Source organism: Cucurbita pepo, chromosome LG07 (genome assembly GCF_002806865.2).
Source record: "Cucurbita pepo subsp. pepo cultivar mu-cu-16 chromosome LG07, ASM280686v2, whole genome shotgun sequence".
NCBI lineage: Eukaryota > Viridiplantae > Streptophyta > Magnoliopsida > Cucurbitales > Cucurbitaceae > Cucurbita > Cucurbita pepo.
In genome coordinates this window covers 9138179-9166039 of record NC_036644.1, presented here as the reverse complement: position 1 = coordinate 9166039, position 27861 = coordinate 9138179, and the positions used below count along the sequence as shown (strand labels likewise).

The window sequence follows — 27861 nt, the reverse complement described above, 5'->3', positions numbered from 1 at the left end:
TTTTTTTTTTTTTTTTTTTTTTTTTTTTTTTTTTTTTTTTTTTTTTTTTTTTTTTTTTTTTTTAGTATGATATTAGATCGAAATCTCATACATATATATGCACATAAAAGTCTCGAGATATTAAAATAATTTATTTTATTTTTCAATAAAAATTAACGGTATGAAAGTAACATATGTCTAGAGGTTGTAAGTACATGAAAGTGATGTACGTAGAGCCGAAGTGTATGTATACAATAGTGATACATACCTAAAGAAGCTTAGGATGCATGAAAGTGATGTGTGTTTAAAGAGTTTGGTGGACATGAAAATGATCTCCATGAAACCATGTGTATGTAAGCTGGTAGGCACGTGACATCTGTGTAGAGATCCATATGAATGAGAGCGGTATTGAGGAGAAAATAGCTAAGAAAGACTTCAAATAATTGAAAGTCACTCAACCGCTAGCACATATTGTCCTCTTTGAGGTTTCCCTTACGGGATTCTCACAATATTTTTAAAACATGTCGGTTACCGAGAGGTTTCTCCCCTATCTAACCAATCTAGGATCTCACAATCCACCCATTTTCCCCCTTTTTAGGAATTAATGTGGGATCTCACATATACTAACAAGGTGCATGTAACAGCCCAAGTCCACCAGAAATCTAACTGCGTGCTTGTTGAAGAATGAGCCGGCAACTCATAGGCAGTGGCTTGGTTAAGGGAACCCACCAGAGCCGTAGCGAAAGGGAGTCTTCATGGGGCAATTGCCACTGCTTATGGACCCGAATCGACTGATGTTGAAGAATCAGCGGATGAGTTGTGGTTAGGGGTGAAATGCCACTCGAACCCAGAGCTAGCTGGTTCTCCTGAAATGCGTTGAGGCGCAACAGTTGACTGGACATCTAGGGTAAAGCACTGTTTCGGTGCGCGCGAGAGGGGTACCAAAGCGAGGTAATACAATGATTTCTAAATTTAAAATCGCTACCGTTTTGCATTTAAGTATCTTGTATGATATTGTTGCCCTAGCCATCACATTTTCATTAGTGACCTTTTCAGGAATTAACGTGGGATCTCACATATACTAACAAGGTGCATGTAACAGTCCAAGTCCATGGTCCGTTTTTGCCCATTGCACTTTTATTTTCGATAGCTCAATCATAGAATCTCTAAAATTTTAAAGTTTATTGATGGGGATGTTAAGGGGTAGGAGAGAGAAAATGTACAAATTGGGGAGAGAGAAAGTAGACAGAGAATGTGTGTTGTGAGTTTTATGGCAGTCGCTTTTGCTGAACTGTTGTCTGAAACACTTGCCTTCATTGGGCTTTGGCTTCTTTTAATACTCGAATTTTTTGGATTTTCGAGCCCAACTTTTTTATTTTCTGCTTTATGTCTCTTTCGATAAGACAACCAGCCCAAAAACTTCATTTAATTCAGCTTTTAATTCTTCACAAACAAAACGAGAACATGGGCCTGGCCTTTTTTCCAGTTAATGGGTCGGCCCATATTCATCGTTTTCGATCCTGACAAATTCTATTTACTCTGTCACACGTGTCGGATTCCCATTTGTTGGATTGGAAAATTATCCAGTGGAACTGTCACTGTCCGTTCGATAGGGGCTGCCTGACGCTCGCCAAGAAAAGTTCGCTTTCTGCTTCAAAATTTATTTTCGGTATACACCACACGTCACAAAATTCATTTTTATTTCTATATATATATATATATATAATATAATAAGTTATGGAATAATTGGTCAATGGTTATTCTATCAATATAATATTAATTATAATTCTACATATAAATAATTTATCGTTAAAATAATTTTGAGTGCTTTTTTATTTTATAATTTAACCCATTTTGAGTCGCGGTTATAAAATTAGGTCTAGCGGTCACAATCGCACTTTGATGGTAGAGTACTTTTCATTCTCGCGTCGCCTATGGTCTGCTCGAGCCTCTAACCCTAGTTCGAAAGAGAATTTTTGAAAGCAAGATTTGAGAAATTGAAATCTGAGCACCGATTTGAAGGTTTTAGAAAACAGAGGTAGAGAGATTTTGAAAGAAAATTGAAATCGGGAGCAGAGAGATATCGAAAGAGTTTTTAAAAGCAAGATTTGAGAAATTGAAAGAAATTGGTGTTTGGGAATGTAAGCAAAAAAGCAACAACAACGGCTTACGGTAGGGTAGATTAGAAAAAAGGATTGACACCTACATTTCCCCGTATCCCCTGTGATATGATTAGGTTACCTACTCAATACATTTATGTTGTGTCGCATGGAAAAGCCTCTTTTACTCGAAATAAAATGTTTGAAACATTTAATCATGAAGTTTCTATGATTGAGTCACTGCAAATGATGAATTAAATAAAATATAATATTTTAAAAAAATATATTTATTAATAATTTTGAGGGCCAAGCCCCAGAACAATTTGCCCACAAAATTAAATAAAATCAAACGATTCCGTCCTCTCAATTATTACAACAACAATCCTTTTCATTCGTAACAGAAGGTAGTTTAGGATAACAAAACCCAGCACCTTTATTTGCACGAACGCAATCATCATAACACGAATCGTCGTCAAAAGCATCAACACACGGACGAATACATTCCATGAACATGTCGCCTTTGGCTGCAAGCAATCGAAGGATTAAATATTATTTTAGCAAAAGAAAACAAAAAAATAATATAGAATTTAAAAGATGGCAAGATAAAAACACTTACCCGATGAAGCAAAATAGAACATCATCATGACAATAGCGAAAACGGTGAAAAGCTTTCGGGATGCCATGACTCTTAGCTTTGAAAGCTTGTGCTTCTGTGAGATTGTTAATTGAGAAGACGGTGTGTGTTACAAATTGGAAGGTGAGGTTATTTATAATGTATTTTTGTGTACCTATTTAAAGCATTTTCTAAAATTAAAAACGCCACCGTTGTTAAACAAACTAAAAATATACTAAAAAAAAACATTACTATTTTTAGTATCACGTGATATATGAAATTTTTTATGACAACAAATAAAACAAAATTTAGCCCAAAAAAATATTAAAAATTGTTGAAGATTATTAGGAGTGAGTCCGACCGTTAATTTAGCCGGAGATCATGAGTTTATAGGTGGGGAATATCTCTCTTGGTATGATACATTTTGGAGAAGCCCAAAGCAAAGCGCTGAGAGCTTATACTTAAAAGTGGACAATATCAAGGGTCACTTATGAAAGCTCGGGATCGTTTAGCTCGACTCTAATTGCCATATGAAGATATTGACCACCCAACTTGTATGCACTAGTGATCAGTTTTTGAAAATGCTACACCATTCGTAATATTGTTGTGGAGAGTCGTGATTCCTAACAAAAATTGGGTCACTTCTGAAAGCTCGGGGTCGTCTAGCTCAACCCTAATTTGCCATATAAAGATATTGACCACCCAACCTGTATGCTCTAGTGATCAATTTCAACTTGTATGCACTAGTGATCAGTTTTCGAAAATCACCATTTGCAATAGAAAAAAAAAAGGTTATTGCTCTTATGAAACCGGGCAATAAAGTTGAGCCTCATCCATGCGATGACCTTGATAATTTCGTTTGGGTCACTTTTGAAAGCTCGGGATCATCTAATTCGACCCTAATTGCCATATAAAGATATTGACCACCCAGCCTGTATGCCATAGTGATCAATTTTTGAAAACGCTACACCATTAGTAACGGAAAAAAAAAAATAATGTTATTGCTCTTATGAAACCAGGCAATAAAGTTGAGCCTTATCCATGCGATGACCTCGATAATTTCGTGCAGAGACCATCGATCACACAATCTGTAAATGCCTTAAATAATTATTTTCATTAAAATAACCCATTTGTATTTTTTTATCTTTAATTTATGAATTATCAAAATTGGTAAATCTTTAAATATTTATTTTGTATTTAGNTTATCCATGCGATGACCTCGATAATTTCGTGCAGAGACCATCGATCACACAATCTGTAAATGCCTTAAATAATTATTTTCATTAAAATAACCCATTTGTATTTTTTTATCTTTAATTTATGAATTATCAAAATTGGTAAATCTTTAAATATTTATTTTGTATTTAGTAGATTTATAATCTCTTATTTTCTAATAGACTTTATAAATTTGATTTAAAAAAAAATATAATTGGTATTCTTGGATATAATTTAAAATTTATGTTTAATAAAAGTTTAAAATGTAAATTTATAATAATTAATATATATATATATATATATATATATATATATAATCTTAAAATTGAGCATATCGACAAAGGCGCGCGGCAAGCGAGAGTTCCGGACGTGTTACAGGGGGAGGGGATTCGATAATGGCTATGGAATTGCAGTTTCCCGCCGCGCCGACGCTCACTGTCAGACCTGAAATTCTCAGAGTTAGGGTTCGAATCAGGCTCGAGACTTAACTATGATCTTCATTTCATGGCAGCCTAGGGAAGAAAACGTATTCGTAATCGTTGCGTTCATGACACAACTGTAAGTTTCTTCTCTTCCTCGATGATCTCATTTTATTCGGCCTATCGTGCATTGCGGAGCGCAATTTGAATGAACTATTGCAAATTTGTTATTCTGCGCGGTATATTTTTCAATTTGATTCTGTCGTATTTAGACGGTGTTGTGGATGCTTCAACATTTAGGCTTCAGATTGTTGGAATTTGAATCATATATGTGCGTTGTGGTAGGAGGAAAATGATGGAAGCTAATTTTCTTAAAACATTCTAGTTTGAAACTTTGGCGTAATCATAGGGCCAAATTTGTATTTGAAGGAACAACCAATATGATTTTCAAAAGAAGATTTGTGTAATCATGCGTGGAGTATTGAGTAGGTCATAATATCATTAGCATTGTCTTGTAAACAGAGCGTAGACCTGCTGTATTCTGTATAGTTTAGAGCTTTGAAGTGTTAAAAACGCTACCATTGGCTATGGGATTCTGAAAAAGACCAAGATGAAGAAATGACGGAAGAGGAAGAAGAACATCGATTCTAAAAACGAAGAGGCTGGCAAGCCTGAGATGTTTAGTTGTTGAATGCCGAGTTAAGTATCCTCTGTTGATTTGTCACTAATAGTAGATATTGTCTGTTTTGGCCGGGCCCACCTAGCAAATATTGTCCGTTTTGGCCTATTACGTATCGTTGTCACTCTCACGATTTTAAAATGCATCTGAATGTCTGGCCTGTTACGTATTGCCGTAAGTGATTTGCCCACCCCTAGCAGATATTGTATGTTTTGGCCTGTTACGTATCGTCGTCAACCTCACGGTTTTAAAACGCGTCTGAATTGGCCTATTACATATCGCCGTTAGTGATTTGCCCACCCCCTAGTAGATATTGTCTTTTTTGACCTATTACGTATCGTCGTCAGTGATTTGCCCACCTCCTAGTAGATATTGTCTATTTTGGCTTGTTATGTATCGTCGTCAGCCTCACGGTTTTGAAACGCGTCTTTCAGAGTTACGCAATAGAACCGGTACTCATTCAGATACTGTCCTCTTTGGGTTTACCCTTTCGGTTTTTTTCCTCAAAGTTTTTGGGCTTCCCCATTACGCGAAGAGAGGTTTCCATACCCTTATAAGGAATGCTTCGTTCTTCTCTCTAACCGATGTGAGATCTCACAGAAAACGACTATATTTTGGTCGATATTTCTTAGTTCCCTTTGAAATCTGAAACTCTTTCCACGTGATTTGATTGCAGGCTGTTACTATTTGTGTACTATATACCAAAGAACTAAAGTCACTTATGAACAACTAGTACAGAATTGCAGTTGGAGTTTCGTGCCTGTTGGACATGAGGTAGAAACTTTCTCCACTTCATTTGCTGCAAATCGGTAAGCTTTTCTAAACATTTCTGTTAGCGTTAGTTTGCTTTGATGATATCCTCAATCCAATGGCTTTCAAAAACTTATTCCAATTGGTCATAGGGGTAAATAAACTATGATAAATTCCACATATCAGCCACTTTAGCTGCTTTCTTCTGTGTCATCTCAAACAGAGAGGGGAATCTGTATTTTAGGACCAAACTTTTGTGTAGAATCTAGATTCCATAACTTTATCCAAATTCACAAAAACTGAAATAGAATATGTGTAACCGTCCAAGTCCACCGCTAGTAGATATTATCCGCTTTGGCCTGTTACGTATCGCTGTTAGTCTCACGGTTTTACAACGCGTCTGTTAGGGAGAGGTTTCCACACCCTTATAAGGTATGCTTTGTTCCCCTCTCCAACCAACGTGGGACATCAATATCATAAAATATGTGTAATGGTCTAAGTCTAGCGCTAGCAGATACTGTCTGCTTTGGCTTATTAGGTATCACCATCAGCCTCACGGTTTTACAACGCGTCTATTAGGGAGAGGTTTTGTAACGGCCCAGATCCACCATTGGCGGATATTGTCCTCTTTGGGCTTTTCCTTTCGGGCTTCCCCTCAAGGGTTTAAAACGCGTCTGCTAGAGAGAGGTTTCCACACCCTTATAAGGTATGCTTCGTTCCCCTCTCCAACCAACGTGGGACATCAATATCATAAAATATGTGTAACAGTCTAAGTCTAGCGCTAGCAGATACTGTCCACTTAGGCCTATTAAGTATCGCCATCAGCCTCATGATTTTACAATGCATCTGTTAGGGAGAGGTTTCCACACCCTTGTAAGAGATACTTCGTTCCCCTCTCCAACCGACGTGGGACCTCACAATATGCATCATGTATGAAGGCCCATCCCTGTTGACAGATAAAGAAGCATCATATAAGATCCAAATTTGAGTTTGTGCTCTTCTATGCCAATGGATAACAAAAATTCTCTCTCTCTCTCTAACACTGTATGAAGATAAAGCAAGGAAGAACTTCATAACTTTTCAATCAGTACATATATATTTTTCTATATCCATGATTATCTAGATCGTGCTAGTATCATTGATAACCATTTGAACCTACTCCATTTGTTGCAAGAAAACTCCTAGGATATTAAATCTTTGATAAATGACTATCATGACTTGAACTCATTTCTTCCTTATCGACTGCTAGGTCGATCGATCCATGACGAACGGGGCCTCTTATCTTACATGTTGGAACTATTCTAGCAAATTCACTGGCTCGTGAAAATGGCCCACATCAATTATTGAGTGGGAGTATCTGATCCTCCACAATCAGATGATGTGTAAAGCAGAACCTTTTGATGTGGAAAAGTTTTGTCACAATCCCCCAATCTNAAAAAAAAAAAAAACTATAGTTTTAATCTTCTGATTTGTATTTAAATTGTGGAAGATACTGATCTATCCTAGAATGGCAACATGATCATGTTTATAATGTGATTAACTAATCTTTTGCTCTTTTAAATTCTTGAATTTACATACTTCTTGCAGTCTGCAGATATGGCCTCCAATGGCAGCCTTAGCGTTGTGGTTTCCGCATCTCCTAAACACGACAATAGAGATGCTGAGACCATGAGGTCCAGTTCGCCGAAAGGCCAGTGTTTGTGCTCGCCCACGGTGCACCAAGGCTCCTTTAGGTGTCGGCTTCATCGTTCGACATCGTCGGCGTGGATGAAACGATCGAAATCCATGCCTGCCAACAAGCCTGTGGCGTCTCTTTCTCCCAAGGAAACTCTTGGATCTTCCTAATGGTATGTTCATGAAGCAAAATACATGTAACATGCCTTAAGCTTATGTCCTAATTCTCTAAAGTTTTGGAGAAAGAAATAAGGGTTTTAATTTATCTCAACTTTATATGCAATGGAATCTATCTAATACGCTTGTGTGTTCGTGCGCAAGCGTTTATCTATGTTTTGTTCTTTGCTCGATAACTCGTCGTTCTTGTTGCAGATTTGGCATCTTCATCCGTATGTATTACTGTTGAGATCTTAGGTAACAGGAGACTTATCTAGATCATTAACTAGATCAACGGTCCGAAACCGTTTCGTTCGGCTTCTTAATTCCAAAATTAGTTTGTCTGTGCAGCTTTTTTTTCTTCCTTTTTTTAGAAACACATGGATTTTCAGCTAAACTTTGCTTGCATAAACTGTTCAATTTTTAGTCCCGGTATCAACCTTGACTTTTGAATCTTTCACAAATCCAGCTTCTAGATGACTGATGTGAGATTCCACATCGGTTGGAGAGAGGAATGAATCATTCCTTATAAGGGTGTGGAAACCTCTCCCTAGTAGATGCATTTTAAAATTGTGAGATTGACGACGATACGTAACAGGCCAAAGCGGACAATATCTATTAGTAGTGGGTTTGGGCTGTTACAAATGGTATCAGAGTCAGACACTGAGCGATGTGCCACCAAGGAAGCTAGGCCCCAAGGGGGTGGATTGTGAGATCTCACATTGGTTAGAGAGGGAAACGAAACATTTTTTATAAGGGTGTGGAAACCTCTCTTTAGTAAACGCATTTTAAAACTGTGAGGCTGATAACGATACGTAATAGACCAAAGCGGACAATATTTGTTAGTAGTGGGCTTGGACTGTTACAAATGACATTAGAGCTAAACACCGGACGGTGTGTCAACGAGAACACTAGGTCCCCAAGGGAGTGGATTGTGAGATCCCACATCGGTTGGAGAGGGGAACGAAACATTCCTTATAAGGGTGTGAAAATCTCTCTCTAGTAAACACGTTTTAAAACCGTGAGGTTGACGACGATACGTAACAGCTCAAAGCAGGCAATATCTACTAGCGATGGGTTTAGATTGTTACAATGGAGGTGTCTTTTTATGAACATATTGAAGCGGTTTACCAAGAAAAGGCAAATAGCCATGGCCTACCCCTTTAGAACAAGGGTGGGAATGAGTTTAGGTAGTTAGATTATATCTCTATCTCTTTTAATTGTCAACCTTATTAGTTATTATCTTTCAATTATTGCAGCTCCTTACACATTCTTTGTCAAACCCAAAATTTGTCTGGTTTTTTGTCTGCTAACTTTATCTTTCGTCTCAATTTTAGTTCTCTGTTTTTATTTTTATTTTCTTTTGAATTTCGGAAGAATCAGGCGTGGTTGGTGTTTTAAATGGGGGCGGGAGGCGAGGATTATATTTTTTGTTTCCCATCCTCGACTTACCTCATCCCCATCTCGCTTTAAAAGAGACTTTTTTAAGTTCAATTTCCAAGTTTCGTATATTTTCAAAGATGAGGAAAACTTTCTATATTCCATTTCAAGGTTCGAACTTGCTTATATCTTCTTTTATTTATTTGATTTGTGTAATAACAAATGTTTTTGGCATTTAGATTATTTTTTTGGGTGCTAATTTAACTAATTTATTTATGTCGAGCTATTAATTTACTGATCGAAAAAACCTAACTACCATTTTTTGTGGTGTTTTCTTAAATTTTAAAATTATGTTATTAGATTTGGTGGTTGTAATTTAGACTATTTAAATATATTTTTTTAGACTCTTTTGAAAGAATATTGAAACTTTTAATGTATTTTTAAAATTAGATATAAAATTAAATACTTTTATTAATTTAGTCAAATCACACATTAAAAAATTGGTAAGTTGACTACAAATTACGTACAATTTAATTCATCTCATAACTTCCAAATAAAAACAAACATTTTGTTTTCTTTCTCCATTAACATTTTGTTTTCTTTCTCCATTTCTAAAACTTATATCGTTGAAAATTTGTAATTTTGGCCTAAAAACAACAATATTAAAATTATTACCAAAGAAATTAAATTATAAATTTAATCATTTTAAAAAAATTATAAATTTCATTTCTATAATCTCATAAAACTTTATAAATAGCCATTATTGTATATAAAACTCTCCTAAATAATAAATACTAATATTTTTTTAAAAAAATTGTACTATCGAAATAGTAAATTTGTAATTTAATAAATAAATAAAATTAAAATACGGAACTTCAGGCCACGAGGCAGCCTCTCAAATTGCCCGTCGCCGTCCCACGTTAAGTCGCAATCGTAGGCGTGTCCAAGTCAACGAGCCGCCAACTCAGTCAAATTCGCGTTTTTGACTCGTCCAAATTCGCGTCCTGTTTCCTGGAAAAATCCCCAATTTTGTTCGTATAAAACCCTAATTTTCAATCTGCAAATCCAAATCAACTCCAATTTCAGGTCCTCTGTTATTTCCGATCCTCTTCGCATTCAAGAGACGATAAATTTTGTTGACATTTTTCAGAGATTCTTCGCTTCCACTCGAGAATGATGAGTCCGATGAAGCTAACCGCCGTTCCGATCGTCTGCTTCGTGTTCTTGATTCTTCTGCAACTGGCTTACGGTCACTCCCACGATATTTCCCCGGCGGCGGGTCCTTCGAGCGACGGTGAGTTTTCCGGCGAGTTCTGTCGTTGATTTTTCGTTAGACTAAAAATTTTGGTGGATTTGGGTAAATTTTCGATTTAAAAAATTACAATTTAATCTCATATTTGAATTTACTTTCAATTAAATTTTTTTAGTTTCAAAATTTTGAATGGACTTCACCTAAAATTAACATGGTTAGTCGAACACTCTCCACTCTCCGTAATTGTATGAGATTATTTCTTAAACACTCTCCACTCTCGCAATTGTATGAGACTATTTCTTAAATTAGCCGATGTTGGACTTTCATTATCCAACATTTGGAGTCTTAGTCCTTCCGAGGAGGCTTGACTTCTTTTTTTTATTTTCCACAATGGTATGATATTGTACACTTTGAACATAGGCTAGGTGCAACTTTCATCCTCCAACAAACATTGAATTCAGAATTAAATTAAAAAATTTAAAATTATAAGAATTTTATTGAAATTACAATTTATTGTGTTATTGTTTGTTGTTGTTGCAGGCGCTGCAATTGATCAAGGAATTGCTTACGTTCTTCTTATGGTTGCTCTCGCGGTTACCTACATTTTCCATTGATAATTCTTATGGCGTTTGGATATGTAATTTTTATTTTCTTTTGTAGTTTTTTCTCCGTTTATTGGTGAAAAAATTGCTATTATAATATTTCAAATTCATTATTCTTTATTTACTTATAAATATAATTTCCTTTGTTAATTTGGGGATAATATAAGTTTATAGAGTACCAATAATTAGAACAGGTGGAATTATAAAAACGAGCTTTGAATTCAATTTTCGTTTTTAATCCCAAAATTATTAATGTTCATATAAAAATCATTATAATTTATATTGAGAAATTAAAATTTCTAGTTTTATTTTTTTATTGATGATATAAACTTTAAATCAATTAAGTTATATTGGTGGATGAAAGTCCAGTCTGCTAATTTAGGGAATTATTGGCTAATTTAGGGAATGATTACATTGGTGTGAGAGGTTTTGGGGAAGTCTAAAGCAAAGTCAGGAGAGCTTATGCTCAGATAATATTATACAGTCGTGTTCATCTAATATGGTATTAGAGTATAGAATTAGTCATGCCAATAGAATCCTCAAATGTCGAACAAATGACTCTAAAAGAAAAGGAGTTGAGGCTCCTCGAAGGTATAGTAAAAAATGACTAAGACTCCAAAAGAAAAGGAGTCGAGTCTTGATTAAGGAGAGGTGTTGGTGGATAAAAGTCCCACATCGACTAATTTAGGCTATCTTCATTAATGTAAGACCTTTTGGGAGAAGCATAGAGCAAACTCACGAGAGTTTATACTCAAAGTGGACACTATCATACCATAGTGGAGAGACGTGCTCCCAATTGTCCCAATGGATACTATCTATTTAGGGATTACGAGCTTAAAGTGGAGACTTTTTGAGAAGCCCAAAGTCACGCGAACTTATGCTTAAAGTTGACAATATTATATCATTGTGTGGAGAGTGGTATTCATCAATGTCGAACAAAGTATTAAAGCCATGATCTAAACTTAGCCGTGTCAATAAAATCCTCAAATGTCGAACAAAAGACTCCAAAAGAAAACGAGTCGAGCCTCAATGAAGGAAAGACGTACTTTGTTTTATTGGTAGATGAAAGTCCCACGTTGACTAATTTAAGAAATGATCACGAATTTATAGTTAAAGAATACTAACGAATTTATAGTTAAAGAATACTATCTCTATTGATTTATGGATACTATCTGTATTGATTTATGGATACTATCTATATTTTCATCGTGTGAGACATAAATTAGTCTTTCAAAATATATAATAATAATAATAATAATAATAATAATTTGTGGATTTTGCCATAAACATGACGAAATAAACCTATTAAACTTTTGCCACGTGTATCCCAAACGGATCACCGTTACTAATCTAACGGTTCATTTTAATTACATGAAACCGCCATTGGAACAGCTTCCAAAATCACTTGCCAGATTTGCCTCGAAGCTTGACGCCCAAGACCTTCTCCATCTTAGCCAAAACGGCTTGATTGGGCACAGCCTTTCCATTCTCATACTCCTGCACCACCTGAGTCCGCTCGTTAATCTGCTTCGCAAGTTCCGCTTGGCTCATCTTCTTCTCCAGCCGCGCCTTCTGAATCGCATGCCTTACCTCCGTCGGTACCCGGTCGAGCGCCGCCGGCTCGGTTCCTTCCTCGAGCTTTCTCGCGTTCACCGGCGCTGCCGTGGCTTTCTTGTTCGAACCGGCGTCGAACTTCTTCACGGTCAGGACGGGCGCGCCGGATCGAATCGCTTGGTTCACGGCCTTTGGATCGCGAAGGTCTTGCGCCTTTGGCTTGGACTTGTGGAGCACTACAGGCTCCCAATCTTGAGATATGGCTCCCGGGAATCGGCTCGGCATTGGTAGATTAGAAATTGATTAGGAAATGGAAGGAACTATGATGGAATATGGAGAGATTTTAATCGATTTTGTTTTGAATGTCTATTGGAATGGGGCTTTTGGATTTTATAGCGGAGTGCTTCTCTGGAAAGTTCTTCATCGCTTTGGAGTGCTTGCTGTTTCTCGAACGTTCTTGAGGTTTCTATTTGGAAGACGATGACGTGGCACCTCGTTCGTTTATATTCGTCGGGTCTTTTTCTTTGGTGGGAATGAGATGCGTGCGTGGCAAGGATTGTAATTATTATAAACTTAAAGGTTTCTTTAATAAATATGAAAATTATATATAAAATGAATTGTAATTATATATAAAGAGAAACAAAAAAGAAACTCGGAAATAAAAGTTAAAATAGGAAGGCTAAAAATGTAATTTACGCCATATTTCAGTATAAATTATAAATTGATTGTTCACGGAATTGCAATCGTTTTGGCGCCATTTTCAACCATTGCAATTTACGTTTATAATGCTCTCTCCTGTTCTAGCGAAGTTTCCACAACTTCATCGCGAAAAACGCGAAATCTCTGTTAACTTTTCTTCCTAAAATCTCCGTTCGATAATCGGAGTTTCGATGGCGGTGCCTCCTCCATTAGCCTGTGGTTCACTCGCTTTCCGGCGAAACAAAGCTTTGTCGGTTTGGAGCAGTTTGCTATCCAAACCACCGCGGATTCCTCCCAGGAGATTAAGGAACCGACGCTCCACTGGAGAAGGTGTCTTGGAAGATTTTTCCGGCGATGGAGGAGAACAGAGGCTCTTCTCTCTTTTCGAGCATCATGCACAAATTTGTGAGAGTAGACGATAAACGCAAGGCGGATGAGAGGTAATGTTGAAGCTAAACTAACTAAGCCAATGCGTTTTTGGATTTTTAGTCGATGATAGACTACATTCTGTGTTCTCTATTCGTCTCTAGTTTTTGGAAAAATCAAATGCATTATAGGCATGCTTTTCAATTTCGTGGATCGTTCTATGATTGAGTTGCATTTTATTATGTCTTAGTGAATCCTAGAGACGAGGTTAAAAAGTATTCATATCAGAACGAGGTTCGGAAAGGTTCTTCTTAGTTACCTTGCGTTTCTGGCGAGATTAGATCCAAAAGAAATTTCGAAACTAGACGTAGCTTCTATACATCACGGTAAACTCAACGTTGCAAATTTAAACGGACGTTGAACACCTGTCTTGAATATTGAAAGCGACGATGACCTTGTTGGACCAGAAACACCAGGCATGCGACCTTCTGTATTCCGTTCGAAGAGATCTCAATAGGTTTATCTTGAGGATTGGTAAAACTACCAAAATAGTCGAACTCCTTCAGTACAAAATGAACTTGGCCAATATTCTCAATGAAGTTTCTGATGCAACCAGCAAACCTCTCGAATCAAAGATTCTAATGGTAGAAGGGCTGGCTATCCTCTTTATGATGATAAAACACTATACGTACCACCTGATGTGATGAAGAAAATGTGTCAGCGGTTAGTTTATATTGTCCAATAGTATCATTGCATGAATTAGCTCCTGAAATTGATATATGTCTTTACTCTGAATAATTGTCGATTTCATTTATCATGCTAAATTAGTGTATCTCCACCATTTGCAACCATATGAATTATTAATATCATTTGTACAAAAGTTAATTTGGAACTGTAATCTAAATGAGTTTTGTTATCCAGGATTTGGTTTTAATCATTGAAATGATAATAAGTTTTAATCCATTTTGGATCCACTGGAAGCAGAGATGAGAAGAAAGAAAGAAGAAAATGGTGAATATGAATCTAGGAATAGGAATAGTAGTCTTCACCTTTTTAATAGACGACATTTTCTCCAAATTCAGGAATCGTTCTTGACTTTTGATTGAGATCTATATTTTCTGTGCTTTCTTCTAAGCACATGCACTGATAGATTAATAAGGCACAAAACATATTTTTCTCTATCTTAGTCACGATCCTACCTCTTTTTCTTTGGTTATACTCCTAGGAGACTTTGCTTTGGTTGGTGGATGCTTTTCAATGTGTAATTGTACACTACCTTTATTTCATAAATCCAAGATTATGAAATCTCTTTTGCACATCTCAGGGCAAGTTCTATGAGCTTTATGAACAAGATGCTGAAATCGGTCACAAGGAGCTTTACTGGAAAATGACATTAAGTGGCGTTGGGAAATGCAGGCAGGTTAGATAAAATTCTTCGACTTGTTTTTACCAGTCTATCTATTTCTTCGTCTTTTAAGTTATGCATATATCAATGATATCCCAAAAGCTCGTTGCATGAGAGGATGTTGAGAACTCTGTCGTTTTGTTGATGATGTATCTGAAGTATAGAGAGAGCAAAGGGGACCAAACAGAAAATGAGTGAACTAGAGACATTATAGCTTAATAAAAACCTTCATGCAAATTTACTTTAGCATGATATTTGTGTGCTATTTATTTTGAGCATGTAAGATGAGGCTAACACTTTTCTGTGACAATCTTTATAAAGATGTAAAGTTGAGCGAATTGAGCAATTGGAATCTTCGGATCAAACAAAAAACCAGAGGTGCAAATTCTGTAAGTATGTTACTTCAGATAATATACGGATATTGATTCTGCATATTCATTGGTCGCAAATATACGGATATTGATTCTGCATTTTTCCCTTTCAGTTTGTTGGAAAAACGACTATTGTGGTTCTAAATAACATAAAATTGTCCCTTTCCCTTTCATTTTTGGGTTCAAGGCTCATTTATTTCTCTTATCTGTTCTTTTTCAAAATTATAAAAGTTCTCAGTTAATCAGCAGTTTGAGGGATCTATTCCGGGGAATTAACATATTAAATCTTATTTTGGACTAGGAAATACTGCTATATGATGTGCAGAAAATAAAAATAACATGATAAAGATCAATTGACAGTATGCTTCATTGGAACTTTTTCTAGGAATGTGGGCTGGATAATAATTCAATTGCGTATGGGTTTGCTTTTATTGATTGGGATGCTTTAAATTTTTGGACTGGTTCTATCCATTATGATGCTTCCTGTGCTGCTCTGGGCACTCTTGATGCAATTAGGCAATTCAAATTGTCCATTTTTGCAATTCTGTTATTTGCTTCTGCAAATATGATAGTAATATGTACATTTGTGGTTTCTCTAGGTGCCTCCAAAAGAAATAATATATGAATCTCGTGGTGAGTCTTTCGTCTCCACCTCGGACTTTAGGTTTTCATTTAATTGATGGATAATATTTATCTTCGGAAAATTTTACCTCAACTTCCACAATTTAATTGTTTGTTGGACTATCTTAAGAAACACATAAAGTTCTCAAGAAGTACTTGCCAACTGGTTGGTTCTTTTTGTGTCTTTATAATAGAAAACTTATTTTGAAGAGTGAAAAGGTCGCCTTTTTTCTTTTTATTTATCACGTGTCATACATATGTCTTTCCTCTTTTTCTACTGTCAAATTCCCAGTGGTTAGTGTTCACTTGTACTAACTACTTATTCAATTATTAACTTACTGAAATTCTATTATACATTGTTCTAAAATCATGAGATTTAAATTGAACGTGATTGACTTTTGGTGAACTGAAATGCATTTTTATGTGTTTTGATGTATTTGCTTTGTATTGACCATGGATTTCTTGAGTATCTCTTATGTTCTTGTTAACGACGAGGGAGTTGTTTGGAAGTGGGTTGAAAAATAGCCTTGGTTTCACCATGTTTGAGCTATAATGGTTATATTCTCCACGTTCTTATTCTACTCATCCTGCAGGTTCCACTGCTCTAGAATCCACATCAGGGTCAACACTAAAGATTTTCTAGAAGCTTCAGATGTTAAAACTTCTGATTCAGTCTAAAGCTTATCTTAAAGGCGCCTTAAAATTGTGGAATCATACAAACGAAAGCACATTCCATGATGACATTGATCTATGTTCTCTTGGAGGGCTTACTAATCACATGTCAAGTCTGATGGTAAATTTGTCTTATCATATAACTGTTGCGATTAATGACTTCCACTTCTAAACCGACCCGAACTGATGAATAACGATCCATGTTGTCTCTATACTCTAAATGTACTTTCCTTGAATGCTCAGAAACAGCTTCAGTTCTTCAACATGCTACTCAAGATTCTCTTGTTATTCCTGATGAACTTGGCCGTGGAACTGGCGCGTTCAATGGCTATGCCATTGCCTATGCTGTAAGCATCCCTTTTTGATTCCTCTCCTTGACGATTATTCTTGAGCATAAAATTTTCGATCGTACCAGTAATTTCTTTCTAGTTTATATGTTTACTAGATTATAGATAGAAGAAATATATTTGGCAGTTGATTTGGTCTTGAGCGTTTACTAATAAACTGTGGTGATATTTTATTTTTTTTGTTTTAAAATCAAGNTTTTTTTTTTTTTTTTTTTTTTTTTTTTTTTTTTTTTTTTTTTTTTTTTTTATGTTTTTTTTTTTTCACATCATCTGCTTCTTGGAGGTATTAAAAAGGCTATATGATTAGAAAAAGAAAAGAAGTTTGCTCATTTATTTTGAACTCCTATTGTCTAAGATGCTTATTTGAATTATTTCCAACAAGCCTTACAAGGGAGTAGACAATATGCTTATTTGAATTATTTCCAACAAGCCTTACAAGGGAGCTTNTTTACGTACCATTAGTGCTAATATTGCCATGTTTGGGACGATGTCTGAAACACTAATATTTAGATATATTGACTTTTTGTTCAATATTTTATCAATTTTTCTTATCTAAGAGTAATTTAAAAATATTTATGAAAAGTCATTTTGAAAAGTATTCTAAAAGTTTTGAACATTTAAGACGTGTCATTCAAAAGTTGTATAAACTCGAAATTAACTTTATCTATAAATTGTTTCATCAGGAGTTTCGCCATCTCATTGAAAAGGTGAACTGTCGACTGCTATTTGCTACTCACTACCACCCTCTAACAAAGGAGTTTGCCTCTCATCCTCACGTGATGCTTCAACACATGGCCTGCACATTCAAGGGCCAAAAGCTGGTTTTTCTAGACCGCCTTCGCCCTGGAGCGTGCCCCGAGAGATACGGGCTGCAAGTAGCAACAGTGGCTGGAATTTCAGGACGAGCCGTTGAAGCAGCTTCAAGAAAACCATCAGAAAGAACTTCAGATTGAGCGAACGACGATTGGAGTTACGACTCTTCATGAAGTGTGGTCGAAAACTCTAATCACAGTCTCCGAGTTTCAAGGTAACAACCTTTACGATAATGATGCTTTTTATACATAATTTCGTTTATGGTATATAAGCTTAAGAGATCATATCAGTCCAAGGTTAGTAGGCATTATTTTAAGTCCTTTAATATGTGGGCGCTTATATTTTTGTACAGAAAAAACTGGCAGGCTAATTATTAGCTTGATCTCGATCCAACACAATAATCAAAATAATAAAAAAAACACTCGCACACACAAGCACACTTTTTATGGCCGGGAGGCTATATTGTCAATTTAGATTAGAGAATGCATTTAGAAATTATATTTATTTACTAAAATAGAAGAATGCATTTAGAAATTTTTTTACTAATAAGTGTTTTATATAAGCATTTTATGAGTTTTTGGCTATTAGATAGTCATAGTTTTTAAAACCTTTATGAGAAGTAAGGCTATAGGTTTTAAAAGTACTTTTGAAACCAAAGACAAAGTTAAATTATTATTTTTCTATACTTTAGCGTTTAATAATTTATTTATTTATTAGTTTTTAAAATTATTAAAATGTTTTTGAAATGGTAAGTAAATTTATTCTGAAAATCTAAGTTTTTAAATAAAAAAAAAAATTGACAAGATTGTTGATAATTCTTTAGTTTTATCTCCTTAAAATCAAAAACTAATTTGTATTGGGAACCAAGTTTTAAATATAAAATACTTGTTTGACAATTCAGAAGTTTTTTAGTTTTTGAAATTATTTATAAAATTTTATGTACGTTTGTTTGAAAAACCTAATTTGTAAGAATAAAATATAGTTATCTAAAATCCATCTTACTTCTTGAAACTTCATTCTTAATTATATTCGTTTTCATTCTCTAGTTGTTTATTGGGTTATTTTAACTTATTTTCTAGAGGTTAAATTAAACTTGAGTAGAAACATTTTGTTTTTAATTAAAAAAATACTCTTCAACTAACATTTTTAACTTTTATCCACACTTCATAGATAACTTTTGAAAATTTAATGGTCTTTTTGAAACACTTTTGTAGGTTGAAAGATATTTTTAACTTTTTTTGAAAGAATAAAAGTATTTTATAGACTTTTTGAATGTTTAAGAGTGTTTTTGAACATTGAAAGTTTTAAGAGTAGTTTTATTAATTTATTTTATAAAATAAAATTAAACAATAAAAAATACATTGTTATTAAACCATATGTAACAAATTTTAAAGATTGAAATGAAGAAATAAAGTGGGAAGTTTAGAAATTAAAATAGGAATTGAACTAAAACAATGAGAATTTCACAAATTTTAAAGATTAATATGAAGAAACAAAACTGACAGTTCATAAAATAAAATAGGGGTTGAACTAAAAACAAGAAGAATTTCATAAATTTTAAAGACTAAAATTTAGAAATAAAGCTGGAAGTTCATACAATAAAATAGGAGTTTAACTAAAAACAATTACAATTTCACAAATTTTAAAGACTAAAATGAAAAAATAAAGCTAGAAGTTCAGAAAATGAAATAGGAGTAGAACTAAAAACAAAAACATTTTCACAAATTTTAAAGATTGAAATGAAGAAATGCTGGAAGTTTAGAAAATAAAATAGGAGTTGAACTAAAAAGAATTTCATAAATTTTAAAGGCTGAAATGAAGAAATAAAGCTTTAAGTTTTAAAAATAAATACAGGAGTTGACCTAAAATTAAGAAGAATTTCACAAATTTTAAAGATTAAAGTGAAGAAATAAAGTTAGAAGTTCAGAAAATAAAATTGGAGCTGAACTAAGAACAAGAAGAATTTCACAAATTTTAAAGATTAAAATGAAAAAATGAAACTAGAAGTTCAGATAATGAAATAGGAGTTGACTAAAAACAAGAAAAATCTCACAAATTTTAAAAATCAAAATTAAGAAATAAAGCTGTAAGTTCATAAAATAAAATAGGAGTCGAAGTAAAAATAGAAGAAATTTATAAAATTTGAAGTTCAAAGCTGCAAGTTTAGAAAATAAAATAGGAGTTCAACTAAAAACAAAAAGAATTTCAAAAGTTTTAATGATCAAAATGATGAAATTGAAATGGAAGTTCAAAAAATAAAATAGGAATTGAACTAAAAATAAGAATTTTACACGTTTTAAAGATTAAAATGAAGAAATAAAGCTAGAAGCTCAAAATAAAATAGAAGTTGAACTAAAACCAAGAAAAATTTTCAGAAATAAAGTGGAAGTTCAAAAAGTAAAATAGTAGTTAAACAAAAATAAGAATTTTAAAATTTTCACAAATTTTAAAGATTAAAGTGAAAAAATAAAGCTGAAACTTCAGAAAATAAAATAAGAGTTTAAAAACAAGAAAAAAAAATTCAAGTGTTAAAGATTAAAAATGAAGAAATAAAAGCTGGAGTTGAACTAAGAAGAAATTAAAAGAGTAGTTAGTTGTAAATAATTTCTAAAAATTATCTTCAAAATTAGTTCAACGAAATTTACGATCATATTAGTTAATTACTTATAATTAATAAAGAAGAAAACTCACTTCAAATTAATAATAAAAGACAATATTCCAACAAGTTATTATCCAGGAACCATAAAAAATACTAAAAATATTTTTTTTGTTGTAAATAACAATTTAACTAGTAAATTATAATTTATAACAATTTAGTTCATATACCACTAGTTAATAACAATTCAATCTATAAACTTTAATAGAAACTAATAATTTTTCTAAAATATATTAAAAATATGATGTCAAAATAATATTTTGTTTTATTATATTATTTTTTTTAATTTTTTGTAACCAGTCATCAACCTTAAAGAGAATGAAAACAATAGAAATTTGATACTTCGAAGAGAAGGGAAGAGAACTAACCTTGAGAAATGAAGTGGCGAGAAAGCTCATCCTTTGACTGATTCAACCGTGGGCGAGTTATATGAATCATAGGAGGGGAGAGAGAGAGGGAGCGAGCGAGCGAGCGAGCGAGCGAGAGTGGCACACGCAGAGCCTCACTGTCGGGCGACCAAAAATACACCACAATAACTGAACAAATCTGGAGATTTTGATGGTAATAGAATCATTCCAATCTTCAATTTCAGCCATTAACATTCCCTCCACCAACTTAAATCCGTTTTAAAAAACATGCCGATTCCAAGACCTTCATTTTCTTCACTTCCATCATCGTCCTTCCCAATCCCTTCCATTTCCAAACCAATTTTTTCATTCTCATGGAGAAGCGATCCTCACGCCATGAAGATGGAAAAGAATCCTCAAAATCCAAGCGAAGAGAGCTAGGCCTCTCCTGCATGTTAAACACCGAAGTTGGCGCCGTCCTCGCCGTCATCCGCCGTCCACCGTCGGAACTAAACGCGCCGTACATGTGCACCGCAGACGACACTTACGATTCGTCTATCCAACAATCCTTGAAATCCCTTCGAGCTTTAATATTTCAACCACAACAAAAATGGCGAACCATCGACCCATCCATCTATATTTCTCCGATCCTCGACGTGATACAGAGCGACGACATTCCGGCGGCCGCCACCGGCGTCGCTCTCTCGGCCTTGCTGAAAATAATAAAGGTCGAAATCTTCGAGGAGAAGACTCCAGGAGCCAAAGATGCAATCAATTTAATAGTATTGGGCATCACTAATTGCAAATTGGAGAAAACTGACGTCGTAACCGAAGACGCCGTGATGATGAAGATTCTGCAGGTTCTCGCCGGATTAATGAACCACAGAGCTTCGTATCTGTTAAACGATCAATCAGTCTGTACCATTGTAAACACGTGCTTCAATGTGGTTCAACAATCAGCTAGCAGAGGGGATTTGCTGCAACGGACGGCAAGGTACGATCAAATCTCTTTTTTTAGATCAACCTGCAGAAGTGAACATTCCAATAATGATGTTAAAAGAAATTTAATTATATTAATATTTGAACTCCAAAATCATTAATGTTAGAAAAGGTTGAACAATATTTAAAAAAAAATCAAAACGGGAAGGGAAGGAAGTAGTATATGTAATTGAAACATTTAATTACCTGAAAACTTGAACAGGTACACGATGAACGAGCTGATACAGATCATATTCTCGAGATTGCCTGAAATAGAGTTTAGAGATGGGGAGGATTCGGAATCAGATACAGAAGATGCAGATTTAGGGGGGAGTATGGATTCAGGGTATGGAATAAGGTGTGTGATTGATGTGTTTCATTTTCTGTGTTCGTTGTTGAATGTGGTGGAAACGGCGGAAGTGGTGGATGGGTTGGGATCCAGGACGGCGGATGAGGATGTTCAGCTGTTTGCATTGGTTTTGATAAATTCAGCGGTGGGATTAAGTGGAGATGCGATAGGGAAGCATCCCAAGTTGTTGAGAATGATTCAGGATGATCTGTTTCACCATCTTATTCACTATGGGGCCCGTTCTAATCCCCTGGTCTTGTCCATGATCTGCAGTACAGTTTTGAATGTCTATCACTTCCTTCGCAGGTATTGTTTATCTATATATATATATATATATATATATACACATATATCATAGAGAATAAAAGAATTATAGTGCAGTTTTTTTCTGTTTATTACTACTTTTTTTAAGTTCCACAAGACTAGATGAAATAATACTCTTACTAATTTAGAGACCAAATTAGAAGTGATGGAACAGAATGATATTTTTAATGATGCAATATCAAATTTATCATGCAATATTTCCAAGCCAACCTGAATTCAATGGTAGAAATTTCTAACTTCATTTCTAGTAAGAAATTTTGTGCAATTATATTCTATGGGTAGAGGGGGGGAAACCCAAACTAGAAGTAATGTTTTTGGTTTTTTCTCATTCTCTTGGCAGGTTTGTTCGACTTCAATTAGAAGCTTTCTTTATCTACGTGGTGTTGAGATTAGCATCGTTTGGAAACTCAACTCAAATCCAAGAAGTTGCACTTGAAGGCATTATCAACTTCTGCAGGCAGTCCTCCTTCATTCTAGAATTCTATGTAAACTACGACTGTGATCCCCTTCGTTGGAATTTGTTTGAGGAGATCGGGAAGCTGCTATGTAAGCTCTCATTTCCCATGGGAAGCCCCTTAACCACTTTACAGATCCAAGCTTTCGAGGGATTAGTAATTATGATTCACAACATTGCAGAAAAACTTGAAAAGGAAGAAAGTTCTGGTGGCATTTCAAGGGTATATCCTGCTCAAGTCAATGTGTATAGACCTTTTTGGGAAGAAAAATCCAAAGATGACTTACAGTACGAGAATTGGCTTGATTATGTGAGAGTAAGAAAGGCACAGAAAAAGAAGGTATTGATTGCTGGTCACCATTTCAATCGAGATGAAAAGAAAGGTTTAGCGTATTTGAAGCTGTGTCAATTGGTTTCTGATCCTCCAGACCCGAAGGCTTATGCTTTCTTTTTTCGGTACACTAATGGATTGGACAAACAGCTCATTGGTGAATATCTTGGAGATCCTGATCAGTTTCATGTAAGAGTTTTAACAGAGTTTACAGACACCTTTGAATTTACAGGCATGATTTTAGACACAGCTCTTCGAACTTACCTCGAGACGTTTCGCTTGCCGGGAGAGGCACAAAAGATTCATCGCATATTAGAGGCATTCTCAGAGAGATTTTATGTCCTACAATCTTCAAATACCTTTGCGAGTAAGGACACAGTATTTGTACTTTGCTATTCTTTAATCATGCTGAATACTGATCAACATAATCCACAAGTGAAGAAAAAGATGACAGAAGATGAGTTCATCAGGAACAACAGAGAAATTAACGCAGGGAAAGATCTTCCTAGAGATTATTTATCTGAGCTTTTTCATTCGATTTCGAATCATGCAATTATTCTCTCACCACAGTCAGGTTTGCAATTTGATATGAACCCCAGCAAATGGGTTGAGTTGATGAATAGGTCCAAGATTATACGACCTTTCATGTTGTGTGATTTTGATCCTCGCTTAGGCAGAGACATGTTTGCCTGCGTTGCTGGTCCTTCAGTTGCATCTCTTGCAGCTTTCTTTGAGCATGCAGATGAAGATGAGATGCTAAATGAATGCATTGAAGGACTGTTCTCTATTGCTAAGATAACACAGTATGGATTGGAGGACACTCTTGATGAACTGCTAGCCATATTTTCTAAATACACCACTCTATTGAACCCATACGCATCTACCGAAGAAACACTTTTTGCATTTAGTCATGATTTGAAGCCAAAACTTGCCACTCTAGCAGTTTTCACGATTGCAAACAACTTTGGAGACTCGATTCGAGGGGGTTGGAGAAACATTGTTGATTGCCTACTAAAACTCAAACGACTTAAACTACTTCCCCAATCTGTTATTGACTTTGAAGTAGCTTCCACTACATCAAATGATATGGCAAAGTCAGATTCAGGTGTAATTTTCCCTTCTCAAGATCCTAAATTTGGCACCCAGCAATCTTCTGGCATGGCCAGTAGATTTTCGCAATTTTTATCACTTGATAGTATGGAAGATTCCTTATCTCTCAACTTAAATGAATTTGAACAAAATTTGAAGTTTATTAAGCAATGTCGAATTGGGAGCATCTTTAGCAGCAGTTCCAGCTTACATGATGAGGCTCTGCTCAATCTTGGGCGATCTTTAATATTTGCCGCTGCTGGAAAAGGACAAAAGTTTAGCACACCAGTTGAAGAAGAAGAAACAGTCGGATTCTGTTGGGATCTAATCACAACAATGTCCTTGGCTAATGTATACCGGTTTCAGATTTTCTGGCCTAGCTTCCATGAGTATCTACAAACAGTTGTTCAATTTCCTCTTTTCTCTGCAATCCCATTTGCAGAAAAGGCTGTTTTAGGACTTTTCAAGGTATGTCTTAAGCTCCTTTCCACTTACCAACCTGAGAAACATCCTGAGGAACTCATCTTTAAGTCCATAAATTTAATGTGGATGCTTGATAAAGAGATTCTTGATACTTGCTTTGAGTCGATAACACAATCAGTAAGCAAGATTATAATCGAGTACCCAGCAAACCTCCAAACCGCAATTGGTTGGAAGTCACTCCTTCATTTGTTGTCAGCCACTGGTCGACATCCTGAAACTTATGAGCAAGGAGTCGAAACTTTGATCATGTTGATGTCTGATGGGACGCATATTACCCGCACAAACTATACCTTCTGCATAGAATGCGCCTTTAGTTATGTTGCACTCAAGAATAGCCCGTTGGATAAGAACTTGAGAATTTTAGATTTATTGTCAGATTCTGTAAATTTCTTGGTCCAATGGTACAGGAATTACTGTGCAGAATCAGGGAACAGTTATAGTGTAGCAAGCAATGCAAGTAGCTCCTCAGAGGACAAAGGTTTAGGATCTAATTTTGCCTTGACTTTATTTATCAAACTGGGCGAAGCACTCCGAAAAACAAGCTTAGCTAGAAGAGAAGAGATACGAAACCATGCCGTCATATCTCTCAAGAAAAGCTTTATGTTGGCAGAAGAACTGGATTTCACCTCGACCAACTGTATCAACTTTTTTAACCTTGTAGTTTTCGCAATGGTAGATGATTTGCATGAAAAAATGCTGGAGTACTCGAGAAGAGATAATGCAAAAAGAGAGGCAAGAAGCATGGAGGGAACTCTAAAGATTTCAATGGACCTCTTGACAGATGTTTACTTGCTATTCCTGAAACAAATATCAGAAAGTTCAGGGTTCCGAACATTTTGGCTTGGGATATTGAGAAGAATGGATACTTGTATGAAGGCTGACCTTGGCAGTTATGGTGAATCAAGTTTGAAAGATTTAGTCCCAGAATTATTGAGAAAAATAATCACGAAGATGCGAGAAAAAGAGATATTGATGAAGAAAGAAGGCGATGATCTATGGGAAATAACGTACATCCAAATCCAATGGATTGCTCCTGCCATCAAAGAGGAGCTTTTTCCAGAAGAAAGCTTTTGAACAGGACACAAGTAGCAACATAAGGCAGAAAAGGATTTCCATAGGAGTTCCCGAAACAAATTTCTAGAAACGATTGTTATACTTAATGTCATTTCTGGATATAAATATTCCAAAAGGAATTTACTCTGAGGCAAAAAGGAAAATGAGAGTAATGTAAGTGAAGAGACGTACATTACTCTTCATGTACAGTTTCTTCCGTCACGATGATCTAGTATTAAGAGCTCAAACGATCTTACAAAGGAAGTCTGATATGCAGGCGGTTAAATTTTTATCTAACACATTCTTTGATATTTTTATCTGTATTTTATAAGATTCAAAGGATACAAACATAGATACAACGTGTACTTCTAAAATAACAACGAAACATAAAAGAATATCAAGATATATCACAAAATTCGATAAAAGTATTATTGATATGAACACATGTTATACTAAAAACGAACAGATTAACTAAGAAATGTGAGATTTCTATCGATTAATTCAATTAAACTTATGAGTTTAATTGAAAGGATACAAACATAGATACAATGTGATACAAACATAGATACAATGTGTACTTCTAAAATAACAACGAAACATAAAAGAATATCAAGATATGTCACAAAATTCGATAAAAAATGCTACTGATATGAACACATGTTATACTAAAAACAAATATTACAGATTAACTAAGAAATGTGAGATCTCTATCGATTAATTCAATTATACTTATGAGTTTAAAGCTTATGAGTTTATCAATTATCATGATTTTTTTTTTTTTTTCAGAAACCTTAGTTGTTCATCCATCGATTGAGAGAGAGATTTCCTTCCATATCTACACCTGATTTCTAACTTCTATGCGAACTCTTTGTAGGAGTTGTAACACGCGACAGATCCTTCTTTCAAATTTATTGCAGAATCAGAATCAAGACTAGACAAAATAAACTTCTCAAAGAAATCTATTACTAAAAAACTCAGTGAAACTCGATAAAATAAGCCTCAAACGTTAGAAAATGAAGACAATAAATCAAATGAATGCAATAAATCAAATGAAGGCAATAAATCAAATGAAGGCTTATGAAGGAGTTCAACGACAAGAAAAGATAATAGCGATCTAAAGAGTAAGGTTTCAGAGGCTACCTTGGATCTCCTTCAACTTCGTCCATAAATGCAGGCAATAGACCAGAAATCCTAGCTTCTGATCCTGTGCTCTTCCGTTCTTCCGCAACATCCTTTATTGTAGCCTCTGAATACATCAGATCCTTTTATTCAAAACCAGTTGAACTATGAGAATCTTCTAGTTCTAGAAACCCTAGTTTCATGAACTTTGGCGTAAACCGAAGGACCGTCGATATCTAAAAGAGACGGAGCCAAACTCAGACCAGAAAGTAATAAGCGCGCAATTTCAAATTCACAGATGACTATTTATACTACCTCATTATTGAAAATACGTGCTTTATTAATTTTGCATATTTATTATTTTTACATATTTTCTTAAAATATATATATATATATTTATCACAAGTATTCCTAATTTTAATTTTTGAATTTCATATTATTAAATAATATTTCAATTTTAAAATTTTTTTTATATTAGATAGGTCCTTAGTTTGTTTCAAATAAATCTATAAAATTAATATAATAAATTTATAACATATTAAAAAATTAAAATAGTAAATTTATTAAATATAAAAAGAATTAACTTTAGTATAACAATAACCTTTCAATTTTTCATTTAGAGTAGGTTAATGATGTAGCATATATGAAATTTAAATTTTAAAGATTATTAGATAATAAAATAAATTGATAAACATATAATTTTGAGATTTTTTATATTTTTAAAGCTAAAATAACTAAATAGACCGAAAAAGGGCCGAATACAAGGTATGGGCCTATGTTCCATGTCCACTAGATGTGTTAAATTTTAAATTTTGTAAAAAATAATATTAAAATATTTTCATTAAATTGATTTATCAAATTTTGAATAATTTTTTAAAAAAATGATTCACTCCTTATTTTTTTATAAATTGTTCCGTGGATATTCTTCAAATTTTTATAAACAAAACTAAATTAATAAAAAAGAATTTAACAAATTATCATTTATTTATTTATTTATTTATATATATTATTG

At 34.6% G+C, this 27861-nt stretch overlaps 2 protein-coding genes, 2 long non-coding RNA genes and 2 pseudogenes across 4 annotated transcripts; 5 read left to right on the top strand and 1 right to left on the bottom strand.

Annotated features, from left to right (window-relative positions):
* The first annotated feature begins 4249 nt into the window (after positions 1 to 4249).
* On the top strand, positions 4250 to 7186 carry LOC111798146. The gene is made up of 4 exons (XR_002815662.1): positions 4250 to 4464; positions 4848 to 5023; positions 5681 to 5813; positions 7004 to 7186. It is a non-coding gene; the product is annotated as an uncharacterized LOC111798146 (long non-coding RNA).
* Positions 7187 to 9715: 2529 nt separating this feature from the next.
* On the top strand, positions 9716 to 10972 carry LOC111798297. Its single transcript, XR_002815682.1, has 2 exons — positions 9716 to 10258; positions 10757 to 10972. It is a non-coding gene; the product is annotated as an uncharacterized LOC111798297 (long non-coding RNA).
* A 1071-nt stretch (positions 10973 to 12043) lies between these two features.
* On the bottom strand, positions 12044 to 12785 carry LOC111798817 (multiprotein-bridging factor 1c). The gene has a single exon (XM_023682153.1). The coding sequence runs from the start codon at positions 12655 to 12657 to the stop codon at positions 12220 to 12222; it is 438 nt and encodes a 145-aa protein (XP_023537921.1). The 5' UTR covers positions 12658 to 12785; the 3' UTR covers positions 12044 to 12219.
* On the top strand, positions 12683 to 16829 carry LOC111798878 (annotated as a pseudogene).
* LOC111798877 lies at positions 16707 to 18316 on the top strand (annotated as a pseudogene).
* A 2473-nt stretch (positions 18317 to 20789) lies between these two features.
* Positions 20790 to 25817, top strand: LOC111798165 (ARF guanine-nucleotide exchange factor GNL2). Its single transcript, XM_023681166.1, has 3 exons — positions 20790 to 21663; positions 21871 to 22302; positions 22661 to 25817. The coding sequence occupies exons 1-3, from the start codon at positions 21044 to 21046 to the stop codon at positions 25749 to 25751; spliced, it is 4143 nt and encodes a 1380-aa protein (XP_023536934.1). The 5' UTR covers positions 20790 to 21043; the 3' UTR covers positions 25752 to 25817.
* Positions 25818 to 27861: the final 2044 nt, after the last annotated feature.